This window comes from Candida orthopsilosis, assembly GCF_000315875.1.
Source record: "Candida orthopsilosis Co 90-125, chromosome 2 draft sequence".
Classification (NCBI taxonomy): domain Eukaryota; kingdom Fungi; phylum Ascomycota; class Pichiomycetes; order Serinales; family Debaryomycetaceae; genus Lodderomyces; species Lodderomyces orthopsilosis.
Window position 1 is genome coordinate 1,953,546 of NC_018295.1, and position 19,792 is coordinate 1,973,337.

The following is a 19,792-nucleotide window of genomic DNA, read 5'->3' on the forward strand; positions in this document are numbered from 1 at the left end:
TGCCTAAGCCAGAGAAGAAGACACAATAGGATGTGCTATTCTGAATTATGATATTGCCTCGGTGTAGAAATATATTCAAGCGCATAGCATCTAGAGTATTTTCTTTATGTGTATATGCAGTAGATCTAGGTGTGTAACTGTATATATCGTCAAGGGTACTTTGTAAAAATAGAAAGATACCTTATTCACCTTCTCGTTTGACCTCTTTCGTGTAATAAGAGAGGGCTCCGAAAAAGGTTCTGTAAACAGGGTTTGTAAAAATTGTCACTTCAAATAAATTTTCACAACTTTTGTTGCCACACTGCTATTCAGATCCTGCTTTACCAAAGACTCTACCCCATATCTATCACTGCTCTTCCAGCATGTCAGCAGGTAGTCAAAAGAAGCTAGCGATTAGGAACAAATCGATATTGTACCAATTACGTTACATCGCAGCAACAGTCAATCTTATCGCCATCATTGCAATTTTTTACTTTAGTCGTCCATCAAGATCCATCACATACATATTATTATCCATTCCTAGTTTTGTCCTCCAATATGTATTAGAATCATCAGGCTCGCCTAAGATTGGCCCCGATGGGAAAGTAATTGCTTCTGGTGCCGATATTTTACAAAAGGGCTCATTATTTGAGTATTGTTTCGATATTATTTATTTGACTTGGATTTTGGATGTGTTGATGATTGTTTTGGGAAGTAATAAAGTATGGTGGGGATATGTAATGATCCCTGGGTATGCCATCTACAAGATAAGTGGGTTCGTTTTGCCCTTCTTTAAAAAAACAGGTGGAGCAGCCCAACAAAATGAAGTTGATGGGGATGTTTCTGGTTCTGCTACAAGGAAAGACAATTCGGGGTTAAGTAAACGTCAGCAGAAGTTGAAAGCAAGACAAGAAAAAGGGCCCGCTGTTAGATATAGGTAGAGAGTTGTATAGTCAATGTAAGATGAAATTTGTATAAAAGCCAATTGTAGAATTCTACGAGACAAAATATTCCCAATGAAGGAAAATTTTCGACAATCCATTGCAACCAAGTCTTTATCCACATACATATACCGTAACTCAATGCCCACAATCAAGGATCTAGATCAATTCTTTGAATTGTCTACAGACTTAGTAGCCAATTTTCCATCGACAACACTTTCAATAACATATTCAAACACTGCCAAAAAGCTATCTTCCAAAGCATCTAAATCAACTACTACTGACGAATCTTCCTCCACTACGAAACACAAACCACCAACACATACGATAAACATCAAACTATTTGAACCACATACCGGTAAATGTTTGAAATACAAAACCACAAAACAAAAGGAATTCAGTCGTGTATTAAACGTGTTGGGTCCGCAAGGTGTGAACAGTAATGGATTAGGATTGGCTAGCTTGATGTCAAATCAAAAATATGTTCCTGAACCTGTAGTAGAAGAAAGTAAGAAAGATGCTGGTGCTGATGATGCCGTCTTGACCAAGGAGAATACACCAGTTGTTGAAGAGAGTACGACAGCCACGGGTGGATCTAAAAAGAAGAATAAGAAAAAGAAGAAAAAGAATTAAAGAGTAATTAGTTTGTTGATGGAGTAAAAAGAGCTGGGTTTGGTGGATTGAAGCAGTTGCGTTGCTGTGTTCATGACCATTTTCAGATTGGTTGCCATGTTGCATATTGAGAAACTTCAAAATAATCATTTATGTTAGTTTATCCTTTACATATATATTAGTATAATGACTACAAAACAACCAGTTGTTACAATTACAGCCTATGTAAAGCACTTATGGGAGTCATATACCCCCACGAAATTAGAATTTGCAATATTTAGCTTTGTATTTCTTCTCCACCTCTCTTTTAGCCCAGTGACATGACCTCTACTTAAACAAGTTCTTGAATTTAGAAATAAGACTTTCTCGTTTAGTCCCACTGCCTTGTCTCTCAACAGAGGGCCTATTATCAAATGATCCCGGAATTCTAAGTGCATGTTGAATTGAATCATGCTGATTAGGTGTTGTAGTGGATGATGAGCTCGAGCCAATGACAGGGGTTTGACTGCCGGATGATGTAGGTGCTCTAAGAGTAGACTCTGAAGGGTGTGCCAACAATGTGGGTTTCTCGGGCTTCTTTGCAGCATGGGCTGTTGCAGTTGCGGTTGCAGCATTTGCAGTAGCAGTTGGAAATTTTGCACTAGATTCTGTCACTGGTGTGCCCGTGTGATCTTCAGATTCTTCTACAGCTTTATGAGGTGTGGGTTCCTCGGAGCTGGGTGATCCATCAATATGTTCGAAATCAGAAGAAGTAGGAGGGCTTGAAACAGCAGCGAATGAAGAGGATGATGATGTAGGATCAATTCCAGTAGCTTTTTGATCATGCACTGGCACCTGCTTGGATTTTTCTGGTGCAACATATTCTTTGATGCCTTCATCCTCTTGCAATGATTCAGTAGGAATTTGTTCGGCATTAATACCAGTCTGTTTGCTTTCGTCAACCGCTTGCTCTTTGAACTCTTTTTCTTCATGATATTTGCCCTCAACATTGTTGACTACCTCATCGCCATCAGTTACAGCCAAAACAACCGGCTCATCCACCTGAACAACTGCACTTCCTTCGTCATCAAGTTTCAAACTGTCATCTCTTTCTGGTTCCTCTTCTTTCTCCTCTTCAACAAGTATTAAATGCTCAGCGTGGATAACATTGTTGGCATTTCCATGTTCATCAGTGACAATTGGATACGAATCAAGAGTTGTCCAATTACCATCTATAATAAATTTGAAAATGATATCCTGTTTTTCAGGAAGTGTGATTGTTTGCTCAAATGGTGGTGTAGTGATTTCTGGAAGACTTTTGGACCAGTTGTCAAACGTTCCAGTAATTTGCACAGATTTCACATTATCTGGTGCTTCAATAACGTACTGATACATCTGTGAACTAAACTTAACCTCCTTCTATCCCTGATTTGTGGTTATTAGATATAACTTCGTAAAATGCGAATTTGTTATACTTTGTAGTTGATTTGTACGAAGAAATCAATTTGGATCCAATAGCTATGGATAAATACCTTTCGGGATTAAATGAAAAGAAAAGTGATGATTAGTCTATATTGTTTTTTATTGTTGAAATTTTATATTGATAGTTGTGGCTCTAAAAGATAACAAAATAAATATAAACAAAATTTAGATCCTACATCCCCTCCACCATTGTCTGTCTTTCATATCCCTTGTTTTATTTTCTTTTCACCCTGAACATATCTTAGAGTGCTTGAGGTTGAGTTAATATATCTCCCTACTGTTTATAAACAACACTTGATTCCAACACGTGTAACATACAATCTTTCCGTGCAATGCTAATGTCTCCTTTGATTTGTACCAATCTCCGTTTTGTGACTCCCATTTTTTTTGGCTCTGTTTTGCGCAATCCCCCAAATCGAATCATGTAACAAAACCACAACATTGCCTTCATTTTTGTATCACAACATATATGTAACCCAAAACAAGAAGCTATTGGCTTTGCTCTCTTTCTTTCGTACCGTCAACTTATACTGTGATTTGCGTTGTGATTTTCTTTGAGATTGCTATCAAATAAACTGTTACACAAAGTAGATGCCAACAATATTTCTTTCTGTCAGAGTTCAGTTTTCACTGATTATCACTTAAAATTGCCATACAAGTGTAGAAGGATTGCTCAAGTAGCACCCTGCTCGTAATGTAATACAAACAGCTGAGTGTGATTCTGACATAGAGGGTCCCTCGGTCTAGATAGGTTGAAACAAAATCATATTCATGAAATAGTCCCTTCGGATCTATACGTCCGAAACTATTTTTTTAGCTTTGTGTAATTTTGGCATTTCTAAAGAATTCCTTCGTCTCCACCACCTGATATGATGGATGAAAAGATGCCCAGATAGATCTGCGTCTATAACAGGAAAGCCGCATACTTTATACAAAACATCTATAATTAAAATACAATAATCTATACACACATAACTCCTTTTTAAAACCATTTGACCCTAACATATATCGAACAAATAGCAATCAATCTATAAATAACAAGACAAGCAAAAATTCCTCCAAACATAGCACCTATATTTGCTTCTAAATTGTAATATTGCAAAACATCATGTCCTGTTTTGAAACTACAATCACCAATAGAATCACATGAAAAAGTTTGGTTCTTGAACCCTAAATTAGCACAAATCGAAACGGCATACTTCATAGGACTCAAATAATTCATAGCTTTGAAAAAATGAGGCATATGTAACGACATTGTACCGCCCATGAACACGGCAATAATGATAAGATTCGATAAAACATTTGTTGCAACTTCCATATGTTTAAAAACACTGTTGAAAAAGATTCCAATTGATTCACCACAATTGATTGATATGAACCCAGTAGCAAACATGGCAAAATACATGGAGGCATTGCGAGGTAATCCACACACAAACACAATCAATGCTGAAAAAAAGAAACATGGAATAATCTCTGTTGGTAATTCATTGAGGAGGTATGATATTCCAAATTCTGTAACCCCATAAATGCCATCTCTATACTCTTGGTAGAACAAATCTCTTTCAAATGGATATAAACTGATGTTATTGACAAATCCCACAAAGTACAAATTCAACACTTCTTGAATCAAACCTAATCTGTTGTTGATACCATCTTGAGTATTCTTCAAAGGAGCGAAAAACAATGTATGGACGATAGTGAGGAAAACAGTTTGGCCAATTCGACTAATGATACTATCTTTCGATCTAAATGATGTCAACAATTGTCTGTTTGTAACTGTGGAAAATGTATGAACAAAGGGTAATCGTCTAAAATAAAATTGAGACAAGTCAATAATTTGACGTTGAGCATTAGTAGCAACTTTCTTGTCATGATGATTCACATTATAAGCCCAGTTGCTAACCAACATCTCAATCCGGTTGTCCACTGCTTGTGCATCATCATCCTCGGAACTATGACTGACCAAATCCAAGATGTAATCGGCAATATTCAATTGACTATGATTAGTAAAGCCAATATTTGCCAAATATTGTACAATTCCATGAGCACTTCCATTGTAAATCACATTACCACCTTTACCCAAAAACAACAAGCTTCCAAAGCTTAAAAACATTTCTTCACTTGGTTGATGAATGGTGAGGATCACCGTAGTTCCATTTTCAATTGCCAATTCAGATAACAAGTTGAAAATGGCCTTTGCTGTAGATGAGTCCAATCCCGATGTTGGCTCATCCAAAAACAATACTTTTGGTTTCGAAAGTAACTGAATGGATATACTCAATCTTCTCTTTTCACCACCTGATAAACCTTTGGCATAGTCATCTCCAACCAAAGTATCAGCACAATCAACCAACCCAGTTTGTCTGATTAATTTATTGACAATTCTAGGAATAGCAGGGTGTTGGTCCAAAGGTAAACGTAACTTAGCTTGATAATACAAGGTTTCACGCACGGTCAAGTTGGAAATTAATGAACTATCATGTTGGGTGACATATGCTGAAATACGATTCAACTCACTGCGAGAAATGTCCTGAATTCCATTAACTTTAATATCACCTGACGCAATAAATGATGTTGACCTATCCAACCTGTTTGATAAGTAGTTAAGACAAGTACTTTTGCCACTACCTGAAGGACCCATGATACAGTTAACTGCATTGGCTTTAAAGATGGCATTCACGTTGTTTAATAATGTTTTGGTTCCCACTTGTTTTCCCCAGAATTTCTTTTCCTTGATTGACAAATGTACATTGTGTAACTCAAGATCAATTGGGTATCTGTCTTCAACTATCTCACTTGCTGAGACTGTTTGATTGGACTGGAACTCTGCCTCATTCTCGATAGTATCATCAGTAACTTTTTCACTTTTATCCTTGCTATCGTTTGATTCATCTTCTTCTCCAAGTTTATTTTTTTTAGTCTTGGCCATACCAACATCAAGATTCTTCAATCTCAAAGCGACCCCTGAAAGGACAACGAATCCAGTCACCCAAACAATTAATATACCAATTGGCTCTGCTATCCAGTTCTGAGGAAAGCCCCAAATATGTAATTGCACATTACCATCATACTCAGCACAGCTACTCTCATCGTCATAAGGACAATCACCAACCCAATCGGTAAATTGATTTGCAGTCAACGCACCAAATCCGTACCAAAAATATGCCAAGTACTTTAACCATCTAACATAAACTGGCATAGTCTTAGCGTTGACAAAATAACCAGAAGCAGAGTTCTGAATTTGATAAAGCAAGTTGATATACATCGTGGACATTGGCATACTGGAGGAAATAGCATATATCAATAAAGTACTGCTCATACATGCCAATTGAACAAGTAACGTCACAGTAAAGTAAATTCCAAAATGTGACCCATTTCCTACACGAAGTCCCCACATAAAAAAAGTGATCACTGACCAGATGATAGTCATGGGTAAGTCCTCCAACAAGAACTTGGCCAACCTTCTGGACAATATGAATGCAGGGATGCTTGTAACGTGTTCTTGATACTCGCGATAGAAATAAGCACCATCGGTATTCCACAATCTCTCAACTTCAATAAACATGGCACAGAAACCCACTACTTCCAATACAACATATTGTACCGATATCAATGACCTGATACCAGCAAGATCATGTTTAGGACGGTAAAAAATCCATCCAAGTGTAACTGCAAGAAACACAAATCCAAGGTTTAGCACCAAGAGAGTTTGAATATCACGGTATGTCAACATGAATGTACGTTTTGTCAACACCACAAGCTCTTGCATAAAAGAGATTTGATCTTGTTTAGGAGTGGCAAATAATTTCAAGTTCTCCAAAAATTGTGCTTGATCCTTCTTTGTAGTACTATTGTATTCATAGGAATGATCGTCCTTCCAAGTTTCAACCAAATGATTAATTCTAGCGGCTGACTTTAGCTCATTCTCAACAGTACTTGAATCTTTCACTGACAAGCTCATAACATGGTCACTGATATGTTGGTTCATCTCTGGTGCATAGCCCAACTTTGAAAAATAGCTTTGGGCTTCATTTTTGAGATTTCCATAGTAGACCAACCTACCACCTTTTGTTAACAAGCACACCTTATCGAACAAGTCACAGATCTCTGGTCTTGGTTGATGGATCGATAAAATGACAGTGATTCCATATGTGTTTGAAGCAAGCTTGTGTAACAATTGTACCAATTTCAACGACGAGGAGGTATCTAATCCTGTGGTTGGTTCATCAAGAAACAATATTGATGGACGAGATAACAATTGAATTGCCAAGCTTACTCTTCTTTGTTCACCACCAGATAAAGTTGTTGTATGCAGTGAGAATTGGCAAATCCTAGTATTTTTCAAATGGCTCAACTCCAACACATCAATAATATAACCAATCAACTCCAGCTTCTCTTCTTGACTGACATATGGTGGTAACCTCAAATCAGCTTGAGTTTGAAACGTTTCCAACACAGTCAACCCAGGTAAAAAGAAATCCGTTTGAAGTAGATATGCATGTTTGATGTGCTTGATTGATTCGCTTGATCTTATGTATTCAATGCTTCCTGAGTACTCCAATTTCTTATTCTTTACATTTGTCCTTTGTGATAACGTATGCAATAAAGTTGTCTTACCTGCTCCAGAACCTCCCATCAAGGCAATCAATTCTCCACTATTGACATCAAACGAAATATCATTAAGTATTTTAGACGATTTGACGTTGAAATTATCCTTTTCGTCTGCATGATGTGGGTCCTTGTTTTTAACTTTTGACTTTACAGCAACACTCAAATTGCGCACTTTCAAACCAACCCTTTGGTCCAAAGGGATTTCAAGCACGTTTGATTCCTTCATTTGCTCAGCTTGTGTATAGTGTTATATAATAAAATAGTTTGACATAAGGCTATAGCAGGAACGGAGTAGGACTGTGATTAAGGAATATGAAATCTTATTTATATATCGTTGAAGCGCATATGGTACAAAAATTTTTACCTTTTCTCTATTTGATGTTTTTATATTCATCATAGTTATTACTAATTTCATTTAATTGACTGATTTTTTTCTTGGATTTGCGCAATTGAGTGCAATTACCACAAAACAGAACATTTTATCCAATTTGCACGCCCTATGTATACGAAAGTAAAACACATAAGTGTGCGCATATTTGAGAAGGTTAACTGTTTCGTCAAGACACTTCAAGACTGTTAATACCTCAACTCCCTTCATTTGAAAATTTCACGATGAATTCAATGAAGAAAAACTTCTGTTGTTAAAATAGTAGTTTAACCTCGGCTGAGCAAAGGAAAAGCAAATTTTTTTTTCCAAAGCGCAATTAAGAATTGGTTGCGCTTTCTATGCCCTAATTTGTAAAAAGTTGCCTTTTTCCAAGAAAAATTTTACATCGTTCCAATTCGCACATGTATACGATCATTTCATATGTTTCCATATATGACTGAAGAATTTTTGAGAATGTCGGTGATTCTGTTCCTGCCTCTCTCATTAATTCTTGGTCGTATTGAGTGATTTATTGTAGTGTGAATGAGTTGCTATCTTTTAATAAAATATAGTGGTCTCTATATTCCAGGTTCCACGGGGAATGCTTCGTAACAGCCGGTTGGTTCAAGAGCTGACATTATTTGAGTGATAAGTCTACAAGTAATTAAATTATCATACCACTCTCAGATATTTATAAACTCCATCCTCCAAATAGAATACTCTCAACCACGGGTCTATACGACCATTTGGATCTGAACTACTCAAAACCCTTTCCCGTGTGCTTCAGAGATTCAAGTGGAACAAGCTATATTTTGAAAAAACAGGCGCATTCCTTTTGTTACCCTTTTCTTACGCAAATAACACTTAAAGAACTTGTATTCGATTCGATCTATAAATAAATAATTGTGAGTAAAATTCTGTACGTAGATGTTATGCGTCATTCTCTTTGGGTAAGATAAACTTATCTTCCTTCAGAAGATGCGTTTTGTTGGCAATAAATGCATTATGGCCTAAACACGATTCTTGGCATAGCTTCGTCATAAATTTACAGAACAAGAATGCGCAAAGCGCATTGCAATCAAGATACCATCAACCCATGACACATTTCCCATAACTTCTCCTAATTGGAGGAAGCGCTGAAACACTGAATATAGATGGGTCACCCAATTAATCTTTTTTCAATGACATTCTGGCCAATTTCAAAACTCCCTCTTCACTGGCTGCGCCTCCAATAAACCCAGCAGCATGGATAAAAATACAACCTTCAATACCAGCTTTTTCACTCAATTCTTCGTCCCTTAATCCTCTCAAAGGTTCAGGTAAACCTAATCTGAATTCAAATGAACTTGAAGTGACACTTACGGTCGAAACCCTCCACTTACCGCTGGAATCTTTAAACAAGACAAACTTAATAGCACCCTCGGCATTGTTGTCCTTTTCAATAACATACAAGTGTTCTTTCCAAGGGCAGAATTGTGACAACACAAGAATTTCACCACTAGGATCAACCTCAAATCTTTTGTTGAAGGCCTCTTCAACGATAGACTTAGCTGGAAGCCAACCTTTGCCGTATCCTTCCAACAAATTGACAAATACTTTACCCATAAGCTCGCTAGAAATATTGAATTGGCGGTCATAATCTGCATCTGTGCAGCTTTCGTTCCATCTTGGATTCAATTTGGAGACTATAGATGGTAATGTAATATTTCTGTCATTAAACTTCGGTTCCACATCCTTAGGATAGTTGTTGATACCGTTATCATTTGCATCTAAGCTTTCAATAAACTCCTTGTACACTTTGTCGTACAACAACTCTATGTTTTTGTCTTCCAATGACAATCCCAATACTTCCTTGATGATATCTCTACCGAAGTGTTTATATACTAAACCTGCTGATGATAATTTCGTTTGATATTTTTCATTGAATGTAGTATCAAATTCACGTTGATGGTGATCAAAGAACTTCTTTCCATCATATTTTCCTCCAACATCAACAACAATATCACTTGATTCCCAATCTTGTGGATTTCTCGATCTTACGAGCTCGGCGTTTTGAAATTGTGGTAAAAGCTTGAGCATATATACAGCCAAAGATTCATCGGCGTGGAATGATCCCGAATGGGTACAAATTTTAACCATTTTGTCTATTTTGAGCTTCTTGGACATTAAATGGTGGAGTATCTGAGAAGAGAGTGAGATGAGATGTTTTTTTTTTCATAGATGGATTTTCACCAAGTAGAGAAACCTCTGTTCATTGAAACAAGTCGAATAAGCGCATTTTGGACTACTTTCTATTTGATCAAGACTAGTTATATATGGCTCCAGAGTTTACGTTGTGCTTAATTTCCACTAATTTTTTAATTCAAGGTCCCACATTTAGACTATTTCATACACAACTTTTACACAAACAAACTGTCAGCTAACCTTAGAGCCCTTGACCCTATTGTGTCTTCTTCTCTGGCTTAGGCAATTGAATCAAGGCCAAGTAATGAATTATTTTCTCTCTGAAACCAAAATACTTTTGCGTCAATTGAGGATTGTTCAATCGGTTGACGTATCCGTTCCATGTTTGGTCCAATTGGCTGACTGCAGCTTTAGTAAATTGATTATTGTCATACCTCAACTTGTTAAAAACAATCACTGCAACCAAGAGAAATACCTTAGTGGCGTACTGTACAACATTCCACTTCAATAATAACCAAAATGTGCTAATCAACACATCAAAGGCTAGCATAACGGCCAATACAATTTCAACACTCGATGCAGCTGACAACGCAGGTTGATTGAATTGAGTTGTGAAGTTGTTGATGGCTGAATTGACTCTTTGCTGTGTAGGGATGGAAGGAATGGCAATTGTTAACAAGTTGTTTTGGAAATAAGTGAGTGCATGGAACACAGCAAAGATAATGTATGAGTACAACACGGTTTGTGCTTGGTTGTCAAGGATATAACTGGCAATGTAGAAAACAACTGCCAAACTCAAGTATTGAACATTCTCGTCTCTGATCAATCTGGCGGGGGTAACTTTAGGTGCAGAGCGTTTGACGTACACTTGTTTCAACACAATCAAGTAGGTGACAATGATCGACAACAATGTGAAGCGGTAGTACTTCAACGAGGCTGCATGTCTGAACAATATAGCTGTCAATGAGCTCAATGCAAAGAAAAGGATAGCAAATACATGACCCAAAAACCAGTAAAACTGTTGCGTCTTGAGGAGTGATGTCAATTGCTGTGCTGGTGAGCTAGACTGCACCTTGGCAGTTGACGACGCTGAGGTGGTGGTAGCTTTTGGCGGCATTGGATGAAGCTAGCTGATGTAATAGATGGAATAGTGTGGCTGGAAATTGAAGTGATGATGAAAGATGAAATTCGTGATTTTTCCGACTTTGATTGCGCATAATCCTAGCACATACGCGATACTGCACAAGACAATAGGGTCATTATGCACAATACTCAGCACTAGAAAACCACAATTATATATAAAAGAAGGATATTAAAGTATTAAAGTATATACTAAATCATATAGCATAAAATAGTTCCCCAGCTACTTTCCAAGTAATCTGGTTGAGGGTGAGCCCAAAGCACATTATAGGGATGTACTTTCTTATAGTAAAGTACACCTTAATCCGACGTCAAGGCCCGAGATCATAACCGTTATGCATTCCAAAGTAACGTATCTGATTTTCACGGTGCTAAATAACTTTCTTATTAACTTTCGTCTCCCTATATCTTTATACACCTATCCGAACCTTTTCTATTCTATATTGAGCCGTTAATGCAGTAAATACCCGTACTTTATGATATCATCTGTCATCCAGCTATTGCCACTGGCTGGCCACTTCTCAATTGGTTAATGGCCATATCGTCCAAGTCACCTGTATTCCCACATATATTACACACTAACCTCTTTGAAAAGTAGTATGGAAGCACTGGAATGAAAAATAAAGTGACCGTGTTTATTGTACGTACAGCAAAAGCACTCTGGTTGTGACAACGTCCACAATAACATGGGATATGGCCAATGTCAGATAACTCATTGTTGAATTCTTGAACTGAATTAAAGTTAGTATTGAGAATCACTAAGCAAACTTTGGAGAAATTGCAATTGCAATGGCAGCCGCTTCAAAAGCGATGGCTTGAACATACACCCTATGAGAAAAAAGCAAAAGTCCATGCTGATCGGTTAATTTTTGAATTCGGGAAGGTGAGTGCTCTTATAGGACCTATTGGTGAACCGCTCAAACTATTCCCCTCCTGATACAAATTGCCTATCCGAGAAACACTTCTTTGAGAAAGAATTGAAGCTTGTAATTAGTCAATAAAAATGAGTTATACAAGGTTTGTGGGTCGATTGACAATCTGCATGATCTCATCCAATTAGTCAATTTACTGGTCTTATAGTTTTGTGTGCCAAAATATTCTCGGACTTAAGTTCGACCAAGTGATATTTCCGAAAAAAGAAATAGACCTACTATAAAGAATACAAAAGATTCACGGCACAAAGTAGTTTAATAACAGAATCATTCATCATTAGTATAAATTTATAAAAACAAAGATTTACCTTTATTAGTCAAGAACTGAAACAGATTCAAAATGCATAGCATCCTTTAGCCTGTGTCACATTAAACCTCTTAAGCAGAGTGAGTATCAACATCATGAACTTTTTCGTCAGATTGAGAACCAGTCTCTTTATGTTCAATACTCAACTTTCTTGCCAACTCCGAATCAGGATCAATAGGAATGGTTGGTGTCCATGAAGCTGATCTCCAAGCCGGAACATTTTCTTCCCACATTTGTCCAACCTCTTCCAATCTCTTACCCCTGGTTTCTGGGAACCCGAAAAAGACATGAACGGCCATGGTTACGCAGAAAACGCCGTAGATAATATAAGTTCTCCAATCAATATTTTTAAATCCTGATGGTGTGTACATTGCTATAGCAAAGTTGAAACACCAATTGGCACAAGTGGATAATGAGTTACCTCTTTGTGAAATTCTGTTGTCACCCCAGATTTCTGAACAATAAACCCAAATACCAACACCCCAAGTAGAAGCAAATGAACAAACAAACAAATATGAACAAGCAATTGCACCATTAGAAGCAGGTAAATGTGACTTTGGAATTTGGATAGTAACACTTTCACTTGGTGAATCGAGCCATGGTTCTGAATATGCACCCAAGATACCAGCTAATCCAAATTGCCATGCTGCCATCATAATAGCACCACCAATCAACAATGGCCTTCTACCAACCTTATCCAAAAAGTATAATGCAGGAACAGTGCAAACGGTGTTTAAGACGTATTGGATTGATGAAGCAACCAAGTTGGTATTTCCACTGTATCCTGCCATCTCGAAAATGTACACAATGTAGTACATCATAACATTCATACCAGTTAACTGTTGCCAAATTTGAGCAAATATCGCTGTAAGTGTTCTACGAAGAAACTTTTTGTGGAACAAGGTACCATAACCGACTGCTTTTGCTTCTTGGTCAATCAACAATTGCTCCTTTATTTCAGCAATCTCAATCAAAACTTCAGGGTCTTCATGGTTCCCATGTGCTTGAATCTTTGTAACAATTTCCTCTGCTTTCTCCCATTTACCTTGTTTGGCTAACCAACGTGGAGATTCAGGAATGATGAAACAACCCAAGAACAAACATAACCCGGGAACAATTTGGATACCCCAAGCAATTCTGAAACTGGCTACACCGTTGATTTGGCCTGTTCCATAACAAATGTAGAACATGATCATGATACCAAGTGTGACTGAAAATTGAAAGAATCCATTAACAGTACCTCTTCTCTTACGCGGGGAAATTTCAGCACCGTAAATGGGTGCTACTGATGACCCAAAACCAACACCCCAACCGGAAATAATACGACCGATAATTAATTGAGCTCTATTTTGGGAAGATGATTGGACAGCAGCACCTATCATCCACAACAACGAACAAATGATAAGCGATAATCTTCTTCCAAATGGTTCGGAAACGAATGCAGATGCAATGGATCCGAAAATTGACCCCAACGCCATAGACGCTGTTATGAAACCTTGAATGGTGGATCCGGGGGTATTAAAATAGTCTTTATACGGATCGGATCCAATAAATGCTGACATTGATGAAATATCAAAACCAAACATCAAACCAGCAATAGTTGAAATACTGGCAATGAAGTAAACATTGTAGATTTTAGGAAGTTTGTCCAACATGTTGGCCAATCTCAAGGCTGGGCCTGAAAACATACGCTCAATTCTTGACGACATATTTGAAAGTGGTAGCTATGGTTGCAAATTATCGATGAAAGAAACAAATTATAGTATAAGGGGAAAAGCTAGTGGCGGGAGATTTGTATGTCTATTTATATTGCAAAATTGTTAAAGAGGGGATTTGCTTATGCTTGCCGGCAACTCCTTGAAGTCGCTACGTTTCATTAAAGAAAACAGTTCCACTCTATTGTTAAGCTTTATGGTATTTTCCTGAACAATAAGCTAAACAATAAGTATTGTTTTTCTTCTATTGTTTTTCCCCACCACGTCTCGAGATCTAAATAGACTAAACAATAAAATGCAAGTATTTATCCAACACGACACAAATAAGGACAAGTTCTGCATACAAATGGTTGAAGAAAAGCATACGGCACAGCTGTAGGATGGGTAAAGTTTTGTATGCATGTATGATGAGTGAATTTTTTAAAAATTTTTGCCCAGACAATAACCAAGTTTTTTAAAACGAATGACATTAAAGTTCAGAATGCCGTATCTGGATTCCGACAACGACAAGGATACTAACAGCAGTATTATGGATTAATTTGAAGTTCAATCGTAGCGGTATGTCGTTGAAGTGTGCAGTCGAGATAATAAGAGGTGGTGCCTTACATTAGTGACACGCGCGCAACCTAAGGATGAGGCTGTAGAAAAATATGTTGCTAGAAACAATCGGAGCATGTACTGAGCTTTTTCGTTTGGGAAAGACTAGTTGTAACAAAATGCCGATAAAACCACTCACAACTTTTACAATTATTCCGAATCCAGATAAAAATGAAACCTAAAAAATTTAGACGCCAGAAACAACCGGCTATAAGCATGTTAATTATTTCCAAACTTTAGCATATATTAACTGTCATTATTGCAATTTTATTCGAGTTAGTCCGAGTAGCTGGTGACAGCGTTGTATCCTTCATAAGCTTTATCGCCTAAGTGGCTAAAGTGCTCTCGAACCAGCTCTTGATTGTACCAGTCATCAATATTCCTCACTGGGATTTTTTCTAAATTTCGGATTTTTCTCAAACACCAAATGGCCAGCAAAACATGCAAACGTATAGAACTTTCTTCTTTTCTATTGTTTACTATCCTTGGTGGAATTTTCTCGGCACAATTTACACTAAAAATTTCTCCATTCAAATCTGGAACAATTTCTTGACTACAATGTATTCTGTTGACAATAGACATAGAGGATGGTTATAATACCAATACAAATGGGCGCTCTGCTTATGCACCCTTTGTAAAATAATTTTCCTTAGAATAGAAAGCTGGGGAAAAATTTTACAATGTGGAGAAATATTTGCATTGTCTTTTCTTGTCGTCGGAAGAAATTAAAAGCCAAAGCTTAGCAAAGCTAAGGAGGCTGACTTTTTCCAAGAAAAGTTGGAAAAGAGAACAAGGAGCAAGATGTTCCGTAAATGATACACTTTATTATCCCCTCCCTACTATACGTATATGTGATGTTGATACACCGAATTCCACACAATGACCATGAGCTTCCCTAGTCAAAGGTCTCACTAAATGCAAAGAAATATAACCAAAGATATTCCACGCCTTTGTTCCTCTCATCGGTATTATAAAACTTCAGAATAGTTACAGAAACGGAAAGATTTTTGGGGCTTTGTGTAATCGTCTAGCATTTACCCCAACATTTGTTTTTCTCGTTAAGCTTTTTTTGTTACCCAACGCGTGACGCTCTATTAATAAATGAAAACGCTAAAAACTTGGAATAACACTACTATAGCAAAGTCAATCCAAAACCAATCATATGATGTGACTGGTAATTTTCTTGCTTTCTCGTATGTTGTCGATGTCCGCGCCTAACCTACACTAATCGTCATTTTCCTGTATTCTCGGCAAGACAGCAAGTCTCATCTTTAGTTTAGATTCTGATACATTGGATAAAAAACGTATCTATATTGATGAGGGAATAATCTAATCCGAACAGAGCAAATGAGTTATCAACAGCCAGTAATATCAGTCGCCTTCATCTGCTTTCTTCCCCACAGTTGTGTGAAACTAAATCCCCCCTTGATTCTTTTATTGAATTGCAGGGAAAACGTTTGTCATTCCTTTTTTTTGCATTTGTTTTGCAAAACTAAATTTAGACACGCGTGCTTGTAGAGAGATATCTATGCAATAACAATAGAAGTTAGGCAAAATGTAACATGTAATATGTAAAAGGTACTAAATTGCAAATTTCTTAATAACTAAATGATATATGTATGCATTGTCAAGTGTAACCATGTTGTAATTCTCCTTTGAAATGAGGATTAATGCGACCGACCGTAAATCTATACCTCTCAAGAAACTAACGAACGGGGCCTTTGAACGATCTTTTGTGTAAAAGTTCCCTGTTTTTCGTATCTAGCATGCTATCATTGAGATTAGAAGAATTCAATAAATCCCCAACAAAATTACCCCTCTCCTTTCATCTTGTTTTATCACCCATTGCAAAATCATTAGATACACTTGTATTGAAGCAATTCTTTCCCCGCAGACTAAAAGAAAAGAAACTTTTGATAAACGAGGACTATGTTTTAGGTGATTGCTACGCTTGCTCTATCACTTCGCCAATTCATTAATCACATACAAAAACGTCGTCAAATTCTCCGTATGCCAAGAGATAAACTTTAATTTGTGGACGATCGGGATTTCTCCGGAAGGATTGCAATTGAAAGTATCCAATGCCTTCAAGAATTCAAGAAGTCCTTCTGAAACAAACTCATAGTACTTAATAAAATCACATACGCTAAGCTATCCAAATACAAAGTCACCAGTATGCAGATATAAACCAAACTTGCTCTTCTCTCAAGCAGAGTGAGTTTCCACTTTCTCAGACTGTTCCTCAACATTTTCCTTATACTCAACACTCAATTTTCTTCCCATTTCTGAGTGGGAAGCAATTGGAATTGTAGGCTGCCAAGATGCTGATTTCCAAGCAGGAACCTTCTCTGCCCAAATTTGACCAATCTCCTCCAATCTCTTGTTCCTAGTTTCTGGGAAGCCAAAGTAAACATGGAGCGACATTGCAACACAAAATACCCCATATATAATATAAGTTCTCCAACTAATGTTTTTGAACCCTGATGGTGTATACATTCCAATGGCAAAATTGATAATCCAATTGGCTGCTGTAGATAAGGAATTACCTCTTTGTGATATTCTATTATCCCCCCAAAGTTCAGAACAATAAATCCAAATTCCCACACCCCAAGTCATGGCATAAGAACATACAAACAAATATGAGCATGCAATTGCCCCTCTTGAGGCCGCTTTTTGAGTATCAGGGATTCTGATGGTAACTGTATCATTTCCAGAATCAGTCCAAGGTTTTGAATATGCCCCTAATATTCCAGCCAATCCAAATTGGAAGGTAGTCATTAAAATTCCACCAGCAATTAAAACTGGACGCCTACCCCATTTGTCAAACAATATCAAAGCTGGGATTGAGCAAACAACATTCAACACATACTGGATTGAGGAGGCAATTAAATTAGTATTTCCTGAATAACCCGCCATTTCAAAAATGTAAACAATGTAGTACATCAACACATTCATACCTGTCAATTGTTGCCAAATTTGGGAAAACAAAGCAGTGATAGTTCTTAAATAATACTTTTTCTTAAATAAAGTAGCATAACTGACTGACTTGGCAGACTCCTCAACCACTAACTGCTCTTTAATTTCAGCAATTTCAATCAATACTTCAGGATCCTCGGTGTTTCCCTTTGCTTGAATTTGGGCCACAATATATTCAGCTTGTTCCCATTTTCCTTGTTTAGCCAACCACCGAGGAGATTCCGGGATAAATAAACAACCAAATGCCAAAATTAATCCTGGAACAATCTGTAATCCCCAAGCAATTCTAAAACTAGCAATGCCATGTATTTTGCCTAATCCAAAGGAAATGTAAAACATAATCATGATACCGATGGTTAAGCTCAATTGAAAAAACCCATTGATACTACCTCTTCTATTTCTTGGTGAAATTTCAGCACCGTAAATGGGTGCTACTGATGAGCCAAATCCAACACCCCAACCAGCAATAATCCTACCAATGATTAACTGAGCTCGATTTTGTGACGAAGATTGAATAGCAGCACCAATAACCCAGAAGAATGAACATATTAAGAGCGATAATCTTCTTCCGAATGGTTCAGAGACAGAAGCTGAGAAAATAGAACCAAAAAATGAACCTAAAGCCATGGAAGCGGTGATGAAGCCTTGAATAGTGGAACTTGGATAGTTGAAAAAGTGTCTATATGGATTTGTGCCAATAAATGCAGACATTGAAGAAATGTCAAAACCAAACATTAGACCTGCGACAGTTGAAATACTGGCAATGAAGTAAACATTGTAAATCTTAGGGAGAGAATCTAGTTTTTGGCTTATTGCCAAAGCTGAATTTGAAATGGTATGTTCTAATTTCGATGGCATGATAGTTGTGGTTGCAAAAAAAAGTGAACTCGGCACTCGGCACCAGTTGAAAAAAGAAGAAATGGCCCTTTTTTATATTTCATAGTTCCTTATTTTGATGTAGAAGTGTACCCTGAGAGGGGATTACACCGCTCTTGTTATCATCTGAGGTTCTTCGTTCTATCCAGCGTATGAATTTTGTTAACTCCGTATCCCACTGTTGAAGTTAAAAATAGAAAACAGACACAAGCAAAAGGATCTGTATCATAATGCGGAGAAACTTGTTTTAGTGCTTATTTCGAAATATTACCTTTGTTTTTCTTTTTAATGGATATTTGCAACGGAATAACTATACGTTCCTAGAATAAATGAAAGATACGTTTTAATAAACTCAAAGAGCTCATCAGCCATCGCTGTAATAAGCAGTGCACTTTTGGGTATCATAGTAATCTTTTTGAGTTGCATCTCTACTTTACTAATAGCAATATGACTACACTAATATAAAGTTTCCATTAGTATAGTTTTTGTGCAAAAATCCTGCGCAATGCCTTCACTTTCAAAAGGAAAGAAACAATCGTTTAAGACGTGAAGCTTCTTGACAATTATTTTTGAGAGGACTACTCTATTCCTGCATCAAAAGCAGAAGAAAAGATTATCTATGTAACAAGTGTGTATTTCAGTTTATCTCTTAATTCTTGCGGGATGAACAACAAAAGAGGGGTTTTGTGTTGATTCTGAAATTTTTTGTTTATACTCTTGCCTTAGAATCAACGAACTAGTTGAAGCTACGGAGTTTACAATGGTTAAACCCCGAATCTATTTATGCTCTCCTCTTTCAAACATGTGCCGTATGATTATTACCTCACAAATATTAAAAATCCGATTTAAAACGTTTGTCGGAAAATTTATTTTGGGAGACCGGAAAATTACTCAAAGGAGAAATTAAGCGACGTACATTGAGTAAGACCTAAATTAAAGGGCTAAAACGAGGCCTGACCTCAGGTAGGGTATTTTACTTAATAAACTATTTTATAACAGCGACAAAAATCAAACATACACTGTTGTTAGTAATGGTACTATTACAATAACTAATCAGGAATTTAAATCAACTTTGATAACAAATTTGTCAACCT

The 19,792-nt window shown here is 37.1% G+C and overlaps 9 protein-coding genes across 9 annotated transcripts; 2 read left to right on the forward strand and 7 right to left on the reverse strand. All coding sequences in view use genetic code 12, as the record gives it.

Annotated features, from left to right (window-relative positions):
* Positions 1 to 362: 362 nt before the first annotated feature.
* On the forward strand, positions 363 to 920 carry CORT_0B09380 (hypothetical protein; the record flags this gene model as incomplete). The annotated part of the gene is made up of 1 exon (XM_003868029.1): positions 363 to 920. One exon carries the CDS (start codon positions 363 to 365, stop codon positions 918 to 920), a length of 558 nt encoding a protein of 185 aa, XP_003868077.1.
* Positions 921 to 995: 75 nt separating this feature from the next.
* Positions 996 to 1,553, forward strand: CORT_0B09390 (adhesin-like protein; the record flags this gene model as incomplete). Its single annotated transcript, XM_003868030.1, has 1 exon — positions 996 to 1,553. One exon carries the CDS (start codon positions 996 to 998, stop codon positions 1,551 to 1,553), a length of 558 nt encoding a protein of 185 aa, XP_003868078.1.
* Positions 1,554 to 1,859: 306 nt separating this feature from the next.
* CORT_0B09400 (hypothetical protein) lies at positions 1,860 to 2,906 on the reverse strand (the record flags this gene model as incomplete). The annotated part of the gene is made up of 1 exon (XM_003868031.1): positions 1,860 to 2,906. The coding sequence occupies one exon, from the start codon at positions 2,904 to 2,906 to the stop codon at positions 1,860 to 1,862; it is 1,047 nt and encodes a 348-aa protein (XP_003868079.1).
* Positions 2,907 to 3,975: 1,069 nt separating this feature from the next.
* Positions 3,976 to 7,830, reverse strand: CORT_0B09410 (ABC transporter; the record flags this gene model as incomplete). The annotated part of the gene is made up of 1 exon (XM_003868032.1): positions 3,976 to 7,830. One exon carries the CDS (start codon positions 7,828 to 7,830, stop codon positions 3,976 to 3,978), a length of 3,855 nt encoding a protein of 1,284 aa, XP_003868080.1.
* Positions 7,831 to 9,138: 1,308 nt separating this feature from the next.
* On the reverse strand, positions 9,139 to 10,137 carry CORT_0B09420 (hypothetical protein; the record flags this gene model as incomplete). The annotated part of the gene is made up of 1 exon (XM_003868033.1): positions 9,139 to 10,137. The coding sequence occupies one exon, from the start codon at positions 10,135 to 10,137 to the stop codon at positions 9,139 to 9,141; it is 999 nt and encodes a 332-aa protein (XP_003868081.1).
* Positions 10,138 to 10,411: 274 nt separating this feature from the next.
* CORT_0B09425 (hypothetical protein) lies at positions 10,412 to 11,272 on the reverse strand (the record flags this gene model as incomplete). Its single annotated transcript, XM_003868034.1, has 1 exon — positions 10,412 to 11,272. The coding sequence occupies one exon, from the start codon at positions 11,270 to 11,272 to the stop codon at positions 10,412 to 10,414; it is 861 nt and encodes a 286-aa protein (XP_003868082.1).
* A 512-nt stretch (positions 11,273 to 11,784) lies between these two features.
* On the reverse strand, positions 11,785 to 12,148 carry CORT_0B09430 (hypothetical protein; the record flags this gene model as incomplete). Its single annotated transcript, XM_003868035.1, has 2 exons — positions 11,785 to 12,026; positions 12,121 to 12,148. The coding sequence occupies 2 exons, from the start codon at positions 12,146 to 12,148 to the stop codon at positions 11,785 to 11,787; spliced, it is 270 nt and encodes an 89-aa protein (XP_003868083.1).
* Positions 12,149 to 12,605: 457 nt separating this feature from the next.
* CORT_0B09440 (hypothetical protein) lies at positions 12,606 to 14,243 on the reverse strand (the record flags this gene model as incomplete). The annotated part of the gene is made up of 1 exon (XM_003868036.1): positions 12,606 to 14,243. One exon carries the CDS (start codon positions 14,241 to 14,243, stop codon positions 12,606 to 12,608), a length of 1,638 nt encoding a protein of 545 aa, XP_003868084.1.
* A 2,808-nt stretch (positions 14,244 to 17,051) lies between these two features.
* On the reverse strand, positions 17,052 to 18,680 carry CORT_0B09460 (hypothetical protein; the record flags this gene model as incomplete). Its single annotated transcript, XM_003868037.1, has 1 exon — positions 17,052 to 18,680. One exon carries the CDS (start codon positions 18,678 to 18,680, stop codon positions 17,052 to 17,054), a length of 1,629 nt encoding a protein of 542 aa, XP_003868085.1.
* Between the last annotated feature and the right edge of the window lie 1,112 nt (positions 18,681 to 19,792).